Source organism: Schistocerca americana, chromosome 1 (genome assembly GCF_021461395.2).
Source record: "Schistocerca americana isolate TAMUIC-IGC-003095 chromosome 1, iqSchAmer2.1, whole genome shotgun sequence".
Taxonomy (NCBI): domain Eukaryota; kingdom Metazoa; phylum Arthropoda; class Insecta; order Orthoptera; family Acrididae; genus Schistocerca; species Schistocerca americana.
In genome coordinates, this window is record NC_060119.1 from 663,664,895 (window position 1) to 663,679,796 (window position 14,902).

The 14,902-nt window shown below is 39.4% G+C and overlaps 1 protein-coding gene across 1 annotated transcript in view; it reads left to right on the forward strand.

Moving 5' to 3' along the window:
- Positions 1–14,902, forward strand: part of LOC124544638 (ionotropic receptor 25a) — a 424,769-nt gene that overhangs the window by 104,469 nt on the left and 305,398 nt on the right. Inside the window, exon 5 of the mRNA XM_047123253.1 lies at positions 13,575–13,717. Coding sequence (XP_046979209.1) covers positions 13,575–13,717 — 143 coding nt within the window. The remainder of the gene's footprint in view (positions 1–13,574; positions 13,718–14,902) is intronic.

A 14,902-nucleotide genomic window follows, 5' to 3' on the forward strand; every position in this document is an offset into this window, starting at 1 on the left:
AGAGACTGTTGATCAGTGAAAATAATGTGCAGTGGAGAGGACGTACATTGGACAACAGTATGGAGACCTTTTTACACCTCTGCTGTCCCTCAAAAAATATAAAATAACCTACACTGCCTTTGGTCTGCAACTCTGAAAAGATGTCTGTACTCTTCACCAACACCAGCCCTGCAAATAAACAATTCAAGATAACAGTGTTAACCATTGAAATGCATAGTTCCAAAATAAACAAATGACTGACACAGAAACTGTTTTATTTGGATAAATGGAATAGGCAGACACTCACTTTCACCAATTTGATGTATATCACACAGATGTATTTGTCTGAGAGAATGTTTCTCACATCAGGAAAAAGAGCAATAGCTTTAAAGCTCCTGTCACACATCCTTCATATGTAACAGAAAAACCTGAAAAGTGCTCGTCCTGATAGTAAAAATGACAAATTATGGTTCCAAACAAGTTTTATTTTTCTAATATCAGTCCATCAATGTTCCAAAGCCATTATTCCCTCTCTGTAGTGTTCCTCTGGAAGTGCTGCAAGGTACAATATATACAACTACAACTGTTCTTTGGTTGCACAAAAAGCGCTGACCACTCAGGAATTTCTTCAATTTTGAGAATAGATGAAAGACCAAGGGAGACAAATATGGGGAATATGGTGGATGTTCCAGCACTTCATAATGCAAATCCCTCAATTTCCCCATTGCCAAGACACTTTTGTACACAGTGAGCACAGATAGCACCCAGTTTGCACAAAGCTTTCTTACATTCAATTCCTGGTGCAATATGTGAACAACACATTCGTTTGATATCCCTAGAACATTAGCAACTTCATTCACCTTTATTTATCAATCTTCCAAAATCGTATTAAGGGCTTTGTTGATGATTTCTGGTGAGCTTGCACTTTTTTTATGTCTTTCAAGTGGATCATCACGGATGCTTTCAGTGTCACTTATAAACTTTGCTGCTCATTTCTTCATGGTGGAATTTGAAGGCAAAGAGTTGCCATACATGTTTGCAAGCCCCAAACGAATTTTGGTCAGTGCTGAACCTTCATTTACAAAGAATTGAACCACTGCACAACACTCAATTTTCTCCATTTACAACACCAGCCACACAACTGCTTCAAATGACTGCCTACATTCAACGCCTACCTGGGATGATTTGCAATTTTACATGATGTCCACTAACACATGTACCCATGTGAGGGGGAAAATGTCACACAAGTAGTGCTGCAATTTATGGGCAAGGATGAGAACTTTTCAGACAGCACGCACATACACAGACACAATGTCTGCTTGTGTCTGTGTATGTGTGGATGGATATGTGCGTGTGTGCGAGTGTACACCTGTCCTTTTTTCCCCCTAAGGTAAGTCTTTCCGCTCCCGGGATTGATTGGAATGACTCCTTACCCTCTCCCTTAAAACCCACTTCCTTTCGTCTTTCCCTCTCCTTCCCTCTTTCCTGATGAGGCAACAGTTTGTTGCGAAAGCTTGAATTTTGTATGTATGTATGTGTCTGTTTGTGTTTCTATCGACCGGCCAGCGCTTTCGTATGGTAAGTCACATCATCTTTGTTTTTAAATATATTTTTCCCGCGTGGAATGTTTCCCTCCATTGTATTGATATCATTAATTTGAACCCAACAATTACGTTTGTTATTGTCACTGTTGCATTTCGAAATCTTTTCTGTCGTCTTATTTTCTCTTTCTGTTTTTGCCAGTAGTTTCACTTTGTATTCACCTTCTCCTTTTTACCGTAATCTGCTGTACAATTTTATCCCGCCTATTTATACTCAATAATACGTAACCCACTTCTAAACCATTAAACAAAAAAATTTTTTTGCCGCTTTCAACACTACCGCCGCTATAAAATCCACCATTTCTAGTTCACAAACAGTTCCTTTCACCTTTTAAACAACCATTTCGGCTAGTTCTAATAACTTTCGCTTTATTTCCATTTCCGTTTTTCCCACATCACTGATAATTTTTAGCCGCTTCCCACAGGTTTTAACGTCATTATTTCTTCGTCAGACAATTCTTAGCATCATTTTCATAATCTTCCACCACAAAACCACTCCTTTTAAAATATTACACGCAGTTTTTTCGAAATTTTCTCGAATTTCTCCGTCCTCTAACGTGTTTTGGCGGCAACACAACCACCTAACCTTTGTGCACATCGTTGTCTACCAACCCAAGTCCAACATAGCCCAGCTGTAACCAACACCTTTTCGCCTTTTTTCACAACAGATCTCCAGTTACTTTCAAGTCCACCTTTATCCCTCCCCGTATATTTTTATTTTCATTTTCATTTCAGCCTCATGTTACACTTTCCACCTTCTAATACCATGTCACCCTCACAACACCCCCACAACGACTCCATTAAGTTTTATTTACATTCCCTCCGCAAACATGCCTTCGCCCTAGCCAGATTACGCTCCCATATTCTATTTTCTCAGGCTTGTCTGACATTTGGCATTACCCCCAAAGGCCTCACACTTAAAGTTCCCGTCTCTGGCTGCAACCCTTCTTTCCATCAGTCCCTATACCAGTTCCAAACTGAACAATCCATTGCCCTCACCCACCTAATCCTTCACCTACACATCAGCTCAGCCAATGAACACACCCGTCAACTCCTATCCCTAATAAAAGTCCTTAATCTTTCCTCTCCCACATCCACACCGGCTGTTCAGAGCATCCTCCTACAGGCCAACCGTAAATTAGAACAGCATGCCACCCTCCACCTCAAAAAACTGTCCTACCTCCTGGTTTCCCACCTCCGGAAAGGCAACTCACTCACCCTTCACAACCTTTCCAGCAAACCTCAACCTCCTCTCATTGCACACAAACCCAGTCTCTCTTATCTACTCAATCTCCCACTTCCAGCTCCACTCCCTCCAAAACCGCAAAATTCCAATCAACACAATCTGGAACCACAACACCCTAATTCAGTAGTTAACCTTTCCTCCAAACCTCTCTCCCAATCCGAAACCTCTGTCCTATCCAAAGGCCTCACCTTCAGCCCCACTCCCAGATTCAACCAAACAGCCCTCGTCAAAGATTTACTGTCCTACACTCGTACTCTCTGCTGGAAATATCACGTTGCAACGAAGAAAAATGATCCTAATCCTACTCCTAATGATCCAACTCCCCAAGACACCATCCAAATTGAACCCTGCCTGGAACAGTTCCGTCCTCCGTCACAGCGGGACCCACCTCCTCTTCCTCAAAATCACCCTCTCCAAACCTTCCAGGAATTTCTGAGTTCCAGCCTTGCATCTCAATCCTTCTTAAAAAACCTTAATCCTACTCCCAACATCACAACTGCTGAAGCCCAGGCTATCCGTGATCTGAAGGCTGACCGATCCATCGTCATTCTTCCGGCGGACAAGGGTTACACGACCATGGTACTTGATCGTCGGGAGTATGAGGCTGAGGGACTGTGTCAGCTTTCAGACAACACCACATACAAAGTTTGCCAAGGTAACCTCATTCCCGATGTCCAGGCGGAGCTTCAAGGAATCCTCAGAACCTTAGGCCCCCTGCAAAACCTTTCACCTGACTCCATCAACCTCCTGACCCCACTGACACCCCGCACCCCTGCCTTCTACCTTCTTCCTAAAATCCACAAACCCAATCATCCCGGCCACCCCATTGTAGCTGGTCAACACCTTCAACCCATTACATGCAGTCTCCCACCCTTCATCAAAGACACCAACCACTTTCTCGAACGCCTGGAATCCTTACCCAATGTGTTACCCCCAGAAATCATCCTTGTAACCATTGATGCCACTTCCTTATACACAAATATTCCGCACATCCAGGGCCTCGCTGCGATGGAGCATTTCCTTTCACGCCGATCACCTGCCACCCTACCTAAAACCTCTTTCCTCATCACCTTAGCCAGCTTCATCCTGACCCACAACTTCTTCACTTTTGAAGGACAGACATACCAACAATTAAAGGGAACAGCCATGGGTACCAGGATGGCCCCCTCGTACGCCAACCTATTCATGGGTCGCTTAGAGGAAGCCTTCTTGGTTACCCAGGCCTGCCAACCCAAAGTTTGGTATAGATTTATTGATGACATCTTCATGATCTGGACTCACAGCGAAGAAGAACTCCAGAATTTCCTCTCCAACCTCAACTCCTTTGGTTCCATCAGATTCACCTGGTCCTACTCCAAATCCCATGCCACTTTCCTTGACGTTGACCTCCACCTGTCCAATGGCCAGCTTCACACGTCCGTCCACATCAAACCCACCAACAAGCAACAGTACCTCCATTATGACAGCTGCCTCCCATTCCACATGAAACGGTCCCTTCCCTACAGCCTGGGTCTTCGTGGCAAACGAATCTGCTCCAGTCCGGAATCCCTGAACCATTACACCAACAACCTGACAACAGCTTTCGCATCCCGCAACTACCCTTCCAACCTGGTACAGAAGCAAATAACCAGAGCCACTTCCTCATCCCCTCAAACCCAGAATCCCCCACAGAAGAACCATAAAAGTGCCCCACTTGTGACAGGATACTTTCCGGGACTGGATCAGACTCTGAATGTGGCTCTCCAGTGGGGATACAACTTCCTCAAATCCTGCCCTGAAATGAGATCCATCCTTCATGAAATCCTCCCCACTCCACCAAGAGTGTCTTTCTGCCGTCCACCTAACCTTCGTAACCTGTTAGTTCATCCCTATGAAATCCCCAAACCACCTTCCCTACCCTCTGGCTCCTATCCTTGTAACCACCCCCGGTGTAAAACCTGTCCCATGCACCCTCCTACCATCACCTACTACAGTCCTGTAACCCGGAAGGTGTACACAATCAAAGGCAAAGCCACATGTGAAAACACCAACGTGATTTACCAACTGACCTGCCTACACTGTGATGCATTCTATTTGGGAATGACCAGCAACAAACTGTCCATTCGCATGAATGGACACAGGCAGACAGTGTTTGTCGGTAATGAGGATCACCCTGTGGCTAAACATGCCTTGGTGCACAGCCAGCACATCTTGGCACAGTGTTACACCGTCCGGGTTATCTGGATACTTCCCACCAACACCAACCTATCCGAACTCCAGAGATGGGAACTTGCTCTTCAATATATCCTCTCTTCCAGTTACCCACCAGGCCTCAATCTCCGCTAATTTCAAGTTGCCGCCACTCGTACCTCACCTGTCATTCAACATCATCTTTGCCTCTGCACTTCCGCCTCGACTGACATCTCTGCCCAAACTCTTTGTCTTTAAATATGTCTGCTTGTGTCTGTATATGTGTGGATGGATATGTGTGTGTGTGCGAGTGTATACCCGTCCTTTTTTCCCCCTAAGGTAAGTCTTTCCGCTCCCGGGATTGGAATGACTCCTTACCCTCTCCCTTAAAACCCACATCCTTTTATCTTTCCCTCTCCTTCCCTCTTTCCTGATGAGGCAACAGTTTGTTGCGAAAGCTTGAATTTTGTGTGTATGTATGTGTCTGTTTGTGTTTCTATCGACCTGCCAGCGCTTTCGTATAGTAAGTCACATCATCTTTGTTTTTAAATATATATTGTTACAGAGAAGGATACTATATCTGCAATTCAGCAAAAGTTAATAATGTGAATTAAAGAATTGTAACTATGTAAATGGAAAGTTCTGGCTGAAAGCCAATAATTTAAGAATGATGGTAACAGTTCTACTAACGATAAGGAGGACACTGAAGAGGGAATGCCAAGATAATTAGCTGGACAGACTTTCATGATAATGAGGGACCTAATTACCCATGTGGGCAAGAAAAGGAGGGTTTGAGGACATACTGAGAGTGAAGGAGTAGGAAAGTAGCAATGAGGGAAGACTTTTGTAAAAGGAATGGACTAACAATTGGCAACACGTGGTTTAAGAAGGAACATCATCTAACATAATGTAGTCATGATCTTTTGAGTAAATCTGTGGTAGACTACATGATATGTGACCACAACAAAAGGAGTACAGTCATGGATGTCATAGTAACACTTCATGTAGCCTACACTTCCTGTAGCCTCAAGTAGTAATCACCATGTTTTAGTTGTGACAGTGAGAGCGTTTAGATAGGAAAAGTGGGCAGAAAGGCATGAAAGAAGGACAAGAGTGTGGAAGTTGAAAGAAGAGATATCCAAAAAAGAATTTCAGAAAATAATAAAGAACAGTATAACAAAGGATGAAACACAGTCAGTAGAGGAACTGGGAAAGTTCGAAACAATGATGGTGGAAGCAGCAGAAAAATTGTGTTGTAGAACCAGTAACAAGAAAAATTGAAAAGATAGCACCCCTGTGAAATAATAGAGTAAGGGAGAAAGTTACAAAGAAAAACAAAGAATTCCTTATATGATTACAGAGGAAACAAGAAAGGAATACACTGAGAAGAAGAAAATGGCTAAGAGACTGATTGAAGCAAAGAAAAGGAAATAGATAGAAGAGTGGAGGAAAATGACAGAAGCAGGCAGTGAGGAGAGTAAGAAGGTCCTGTAAGGAATGGCCTAGCATAAGAAGAGAGGCATGATGAAAATAGTCAGGATTATCAATAAAGAAGAAAATGAAGCTGAGAATGCACAAAAAATCAAGGAGATGTGGAAGTAATATTTCAAGGAGTTAGTAAACTCCAATGGAAATGTGGAGGAGGAACATGAAGAACCTCGAGATTTAAAGGATGTCAAGATGGATATAATATGGACAGAATAAGAGGGAGCAATAAAATTAGGAAAGGAGGAAAAGTGCCTAGACTGGATGAAGTAAGCATGGAGATGATGATAGTAGCTGGTATTGATGCATGTTGCATATCTGAATCAAGAGAACAGTACAGAAAGGAAAAAGGGCATCTGAAGACTGGAAAAAATGAGATCATAGTACCAGTTTTTATGGAGGATTTGTAGGGAATTGTGAAAATTTTAGAAGTATTTTTATGTGTCATCCTTACTAAAGTATTTTAGAAGATCTTGTAAAAGAGAGTACAGGAAATAGTACAAGGAGGTTTGAAAGAGTAACCATGAGAGATTAGACAAGAAATATTGACTGACTCTAATTTTTAGTGTAAGGCAGCGCTAAGTGAGACACTAGAAATACTGTAAAGTTTTAGGAATGGTGTTCTTGGGCATTGAGAATATGTATGACAGTGTGAAAAGAAGCAAGATATGGGAATCCCTTTAGAAAAGAGGGATTGGAAGGCTGACTATGTAGAAAAAATATAAAGGAAAAGTTTCAAGAAAATGTAGGTTTTTCACATGTAGGAGAAGAGAAGGAGAGGGACAAAAAACTAAACATTAAGGAGTAAGTGGGTGGACATTATGTATTGAAACTTAGTTCCAAAAAAATTTGAAGTGATGGTGACAGTGAGGAAAAAGATGAGAGGAGCAACAGATATACGTATTAGAGGGGCAAGTATTATAGAAAATGGCAAGTTTCAGATACCTATGGAGCATAACAAAAAACAGCAAGAGAAATGATAAGGAGATTAATGAAAGAGGAAGGCAAGTCCAAGTGTAAGAAGCTTAGTTTGGAACAGGGTGCCACCCAAAAGCAAGCAGTTGTTATATCGAGTGCATTATCCTCCAGTACTGACATATGCATCAGAAACATGGCTAATGAAGAAAAGGCAAGACAGAAGGGAACAATTGACAGGAATGGGGGAAAGAAATACAGTAGAAGAAGAATGGGTAGTTTTGAGGGATGAAGTAGTAAAGGCAGCAGAGGATCAAGTAGGTAAAAAGACAAGGGCTAGTAGAACTCCTTGGGTAACAGAAGAAATATTGAATTTAATTGTTGAAAGGAGAAAATATAAAAATGCAGTAAATGAAGTAGGCAAAAAGGAATACAAACGTCTCAAAAATGAGATTGACAGGAAGTGCAAAATGGCTAAGCAGGGATGGCTGGAGGACAGATGTAAGGTTATAGAGGCTTATCTCACTAGGGGTAAGATAGATACTGCCTACAGGAAAATTAAAGGGACCTTTGGAGAAAAGACAACCACTTGTATGAATATCAAGAGCTCGGATGGAAACCCAGTTCTAAGCAAAGAAGGGAAAGCAGAAAGGTGGAGGGAGTATATAGAAGGTCTATACAAGGGCGATGTACTTGAGGACAAAATTATGGAAATGGAAGAGGATGTAGATGAAATGGAAGATATGATACTGCGTGAAGAGTTTGACAGAGCACTGAAAGACATGAGTCGAAACAAGGCCCCGGGAGTAGACAACATTCCATTAGAACTACTGACGGCCTTGGGAGAGCCAGTCCTTACGAAACTCTACCATCTAGTGAGCAAGATGTATGAAACAGGAGAAATACCCTCAGACTTCAAGAAGAATATAATAATTCCGATCCCAAAGAAAGCAGGTGTTGACAGCTGTGAAAATTACCAAACAATCAGTTTAATGAGCCACAGCTGCAAAATATTAACGCGAATTCTTTACAGACGAATGGAAAAACTAGTAGAAGCCGACCTCGGGGAAGATCAGTTTGGATTCCATAGAAATATTGGAACACATGAGGCAATACTGACCCTAAAACTTATCTTAGAAGCTAGATTAAGGAAAGGCAAACCTACATTTCTAGCATTTGTAGACTTAGAGAAAGAGTTTGACAATGTTAACTGGAATACGCTCTTTCAAATTCTGATGGTGGCAGGGGTAAAATACAGGGAGCGAAAGGCTATTTACAATTTGTACAGAAACCAGGTGGCAGTTATAAGAGTCGAGGGACATGAAAGGGAAGCAGTGGTTGGAAAGGGAGTGAGACAGGGTTGTAGCCTATCCCCGATGTTATTCAATCTTTATATTGAGCAAACAGTAAAGGAAACAAAAGAAAAATTCAGAGTAGGTATTAAAATCCATGGAGAAGTAATAAAAACTTTGAGGTTTGCCGATGACATTGTAATTCTGTCAGAGACAGCAAAGGACTTGGAAGAGCAGTTGAACGGAATGGATAATGTTTTGAAAGGAGGATATAAGATGAACATCAACAGAAGCAAAACGAGGATAATGGAATGTAGTCGAATTAAGTCGGGTGATGCTGAGGGAATTAGATTAGGAAATGAGACACTTAAAGTAGTAAAGGAGTTTTGCTATTTGGGGAGCAAAATAACTGATGATGGTCAAAGTAGAGAGGATATAAAATGTAGACTGGCAATGGCAAGGAAGGCGTTTCTGAAGAAGAGAAATTTGTTAACATCGAATATAGATTTAAGTGTCAGGAAGTTTGGACAAGAAGAGAATAGAAGCTTTCGAAATGTGGTGCTACAGAAGAATGCTGAAGATTAGATGGGTAGATCACATAACTAATGAGGAGGTATTGAATAGGATTGAGGAGAAGAGAAGTTTGTGGCACAGCTTGACTAGAAGAAGGGATCAGTTGGTAGGACATGTTCTGAGGCATCAATGGATCACCAATTTAGTATTGGAGGGTAGTTTGGAAGGTAAAAATCGTAGAGGGAGACCTAGAGATGAATACACTAAGCAGACTCAAAAGGATGTAGGTTGCAGTAGGTACTGGGAGATGAAGAAGCTTGCACAGGATAGAGTAGCATGGAGAGCTGCATCAAACCAGTCTCGGGACTGAAGACCACAACAACAACAACAGTGTAACTCAAGAAAGGATTTGCCCAAAAGCTAGCAAAATTTTTGGTCTTCCCTCTACTATTCTGTGCATTGTTACTATTGCTCCTAAATTATTGAATTAAACTACAGGTGAGTATGAGTACATTACAGCAAAATAGTGAACCATATTTAAGCTAACAAGGAAATTCTACCACATTCTGAGTTGCCACTTCACCACATGAATCTGACTCATGCAAACAAAATAAAGAAAATTATCTCAAAATAACACAATCTGTTGACAGCTGTGAAAATTACCTAACAATCAGTTTAATGAGCCACAGCTGCAAAATACTAACGCGAATTCTTTACAGACGAATGGAAAAACTAGTAGAAGCCGACCTCGGGGAAGATCAGTTTGGATTCCATAGAAATATTGATGTATGTGATAAATACTCTTACAGGCATTCTGTGCTCTGTGCATGTGCCGCAAAACAAATAATGATTACAATATTAAAGATGAAAACATATGAAAATCACAGTTTACTTAGAATACCTGGAGTGTGAAGAAAGAACTACCATCACTGAGAAGCAGCAGAACAATCTCTGAGTACATGAGCTGCAAAGACTTTTCTCCATGAGAAAAATTAAGTTGGTGGAAGAAAAGTATTGGAAACTGTCAAAAGAAGAGAAAGGAAAATGTCTTCAGATAATTATTCATTGTATCATAGTTTATGAGAGATAACATTGTTCACAGATGTCTTGTGTGGATGTTTGTAATAAGAAAATATTACGTAATTATATAACCTGTAGCAGTTGATAGTGTAGCAAGCAGGAAGTGCATCCCTCAGAAATTGGAGATTCCCTTCTTTTCCATCTACACATGCAGGACATCACAAAAGTGACCATACACATCAGGAATGTTTGTATCTAAGTTGGTACTATGTACATCAGTATGTTTTTTTATCTTTTTATTTTTTGTTTGATGCAATCCACTGTGACATATAATTTATAAATGTGAAACTGAAGGTTCTGTTTTGGATGCATCTCACAGTGGGCAATCAGAGACATCACCAAAGATGACAATTATGAAGTCAATATCTGTTCGACCATTATGGTTAGTCTAAAAAAGTCCTGAAGACTATTAGTAGCTGAGTTCCCATAAACTTCACATCAGTCAACCCAAAGCATATTACCTCAACAGAACTTCAGAGTGTACATTCCATGCCTAATGCATGGGTTGCTGGAAGATGGTCCAGACAAGTGGTTATGATTTTGTGAAATTATGCTTGATCACTGTCAAGTTGATCAGAATTTCTTACTTAACATTTTGTGTTTTTAAGAGGTCACATTCAAGCTATTGGGTATATAAACCAACATAAATGTACTTACTGGTACACATAAAACCATCGTATTGTCTTGGAACAACAAATAAATCAACTCAGTGCAAATTTGTGGGCCAAAATATCTGCACATGGTGTTATTGGGATGTAGATTGAAGGAAATTTCACTGGAGACAAGAATTCAAGAGGTTACACCAGGACTCATCAAGCATATGAACTATGATCAACCTCTACTTCCAACAATGATGGAGTCCCTGTGCATTATGCATTTGCTTGTATAACATAGTGTAATAATGTTTTGAAAGGAAGGGTGCTTTGCCATTATGCTGCACTTGAATTCCTACCATGATTCCCCAGTTTTGCCACAATAGATTTTTCCCTTTCAGTCATGGTTAAAGATGAAAACTATGGAAGGAAACCACAAACTCTTGCTGAGCTGAACTGTTACAGTTAGGACACCTTCCACAACCTGGACAACAACATTCAACTGTGTATGCTTGTTTTCACATACCAGGTAGATTTCAACAGTGTATTCATGAAGAAGAGAGACAGTTTGACTATAAAAAGAAGTGGTATGCAATGAAATTTGTTGATAGGCCTGTATCATGTTTGAATTATTAAAAGTTAACGTAAGCAATAATAAGTGTGTCATGTCTTTTGTGCTGGCCTGTACATTTTGTTTAGGAAGCAGTAAATTAGATGCTATGCACACCAGTAATTACAGGATATGATCATCACAAACCCGCCACTAAGTACGAATGAAATTGTAAAGAATAGACTAGAATATCAACCTGAAGTGTTCACCTTACATATTGGAGACAGCTGATTGACAGATTACAACAATAAGAAATTTTTATGTTCCTTAGTAGGTTTATTCTGACATTATTTTTATTTTTATTTTCTTTTGGAAATAGGTAAAGAAAACTTATTCTAATTTCTGCATCAGTGAATATTGTTTTTATAGATAGTCTCATGACTCCCAAAAGGCATGAGACTAGTTTATCAGTGCTCTTTCTGCCAGTTCCTTAATAAAATCACACAGTTCCTGCAATTTATTTGTTCTAAATCTCCAAATCACATTACATCTCTTCCTTTGTAAGATGTCATTGCATATAGTAAGCACTGAAGTAATAAATGTTTACTAAAATAAAAATAATAATTTAAAAAAATCTTCAAGGTAACTCACAATCCACGAGTCAGCAGGAAGTTGGAGCACCAAAAATGATTCATAAGTATAAACATCATATGCTAACACTAGTTTTACATTAACAAGATTATAAAATGTATTAAATACTAAAAATTATAAATATATTAATTAACAAATGATAACTCTGAAACATAAAAAATAGGGAAAGATCTCAATGAGAGAATTCATAAAAACGGAAGAATGTGTCTTCTTTTTGTGATGCATATCTGATGTAAACAGATCAGTAATATTAAAGATATGTGTCCTTAAAGCTGAAGGGTTTTTTCCAATTAGGAACTCGAGAAATATTTTGTAATAAGACAGTCATGCATGTTTTCACCCAAGCAAAACAGTTTAGCAGTAAACTATATTGAGAAATATTTTTTAGTAAGTCATTCATCTTATTACCCAAGTAAAACATTGTAGCTGGAAACTACATTAAGAATAATGAAATTGTTCTTGAAACTTCAAGAATTTCTTAGCAAAGTAGAAACACAATACAGGGTGTTCACAAATCACGTACCATTTTTGTCTTATTGTTAAAAATGTTGACTTTTTTGCAGGTAATATAAAAGAATGTATGCAATACAGGGAAGAACAGCTGTTGCTGCTGACTGACTGTATCCGGGACTACCTGAACGCTACATTTTCTAGGAGATAAATTAGCTGTGCAGAGCCAGGACTTTTGGCTCCCTGCTCACTTGATATGATCCCAGGGGACTGCAACCTTTCAGTTGTTCAAGATCAATTATTTTCACTTGGTGCACTTCAGATGTGATGAATTCCCAGATGAAAACATCCACTGAGGTCACGTCAGGTGAGTAGGGAGCCCAAAGTCTTAGTGATGCACAGGCAGTCCATTTCCTAGGAAATGTGGCATTCACATAGTCACAGATGCAGCTGCTCAGGACGACAGCTGTTCTTTCTTCTGTTTGTACAGCCTTTTGTACTCCCTGCAAAGAAGTCAAAATTTTAGCAGTAAGGCAGAAATGGTAAGTGAATTTATGAACATCCTGTATTTATCTATTAGGCCTATAGTTTCCTCAATATATTTTCAGAAACAGTAAAAGAATTTCAGTAAACAGCTTGATAAAAAGAAATGTATTTGTATACTGGTATCACACTGGACCCGTTACTATTCATATATACATTTTTACTGTGTGATAAACTGTTCTTTGTACAACGTGATTTTAATCATTGATAACACTGTTTGATTTCATTATTTATATCTGTTGTCTGTTCAGGCTGTTTGCACAAAACATACATAAATAGTGTAGTACATTGCTAAACATATTTATTACCTGTAGTCTTCCATCAACTGTAACACTTGCTTCTCTCTCTCTCTCCCCCTCCCTCTCCGTCCCTCCCTCCTTCCCTCCCTCTCTCCCTCTCTCTTTCTCTGTCACACACACACACACACACACACACACACACACACACACACACACACTACTTCCATGTTTCAGAAAGTATATATTTAATTTTCAATTGCTTTTACAGTTACTGGAGAAACATAGACAAAAATCAAGAGAAATACCTAATACAGGTAATGCCTCCCATAGACACCATTCCTGAATTCGTTCGTAGCTTCTGTAGTGAGCAGAACCTCACTAATGCTGGGATTCTGTTTGATGACACATTCAGTAAGTATGCCTTTTGTTTCACCTTTATCTGAATAGACAAAATAATTTGCTTACAATATTTTTGGCTGAAACTTACTGTTTGATAATGAAAAATCAGGAAAGAGTCATAACAGCAAATGATAAATTTATAACAGGGGCCACCTCTGAACTTTGTTTAATATTATTTTCAGAGAGAAATATATGTTCAGCAGAAGAAAAGCTTAGCTCAAGCCCTACAAAGTTACAGTGTTTGGGGTAGTTAGTTGATGTTTAGCAAATCACTGTTAGATTTGTCTTTGATTATTTTCTGCATTGGCATTTATTGTGCAATATTTTTCTAAATTTGTTACTTCAGGAAAAGTGACTCTTTCATCTTGTTGTTTGAGTGATCACCCCCTCCTTTTTATCCTTCACTAACTTATATCTCTCTTCTCACTGTGGGAGGAATGAATAGTTTCAAATGCTAGGAAATTATTATTATTTATTTATCATGTTCTGTGGGACAATGTGAGCCAAAGTCACTTAGTCTTGGAACAGGTAAGTACATAATTTAAAGAACATTTATTAAAAGAGATGGGAATGTACTTGCAGTGGGGAGAATTAGAATTCTGAGTAACCTCAGTGGTGACCTACATGAAGTTTGTGAACTGGCATTGCATATCAGTTTGCTGGGGTAAGATTTTTTTAGTGAGAATACAGAGTTGCCTCAAAATATAATCCCACACGAAATAATAGTGTTAAAGTAAGCAAAGTAAACAAGCCTTTGTGTTTCAGTCTGAGAAATGGTGAAGGTAATTCTTACAGCGAAAATACTAGCATTCAGTCTCTGCACAAAGTGTGGAATGTGATACTTCCAAAGCTTTCCATCTATCTTGAGTCCAAATAATTTTAAATGGTTCACTTCACTGACTGTCTGACCACCCAAGTGCAGAAAATTTTCCTTTTACAGGACTTCTATGTCAGATACACTATGTATTACATTTTGTTGCGGTTAAGCATTAATCTGTTCTCTGAAAGTCATGTACTAATGTTACCAAATACGCTGTTTGCTACATCACATATGTAAAATTCTATGTCTTTCAATATAACACTTGTGCTAATAGTGTGGAAATGGAATGGCTATTAATGTGCAGTGTTTGCAGAATGGATTTGTAGTTAGGGGTTCTTAGCCAATAAATAGATGGCAATAACACTTAGAAAGTGTAT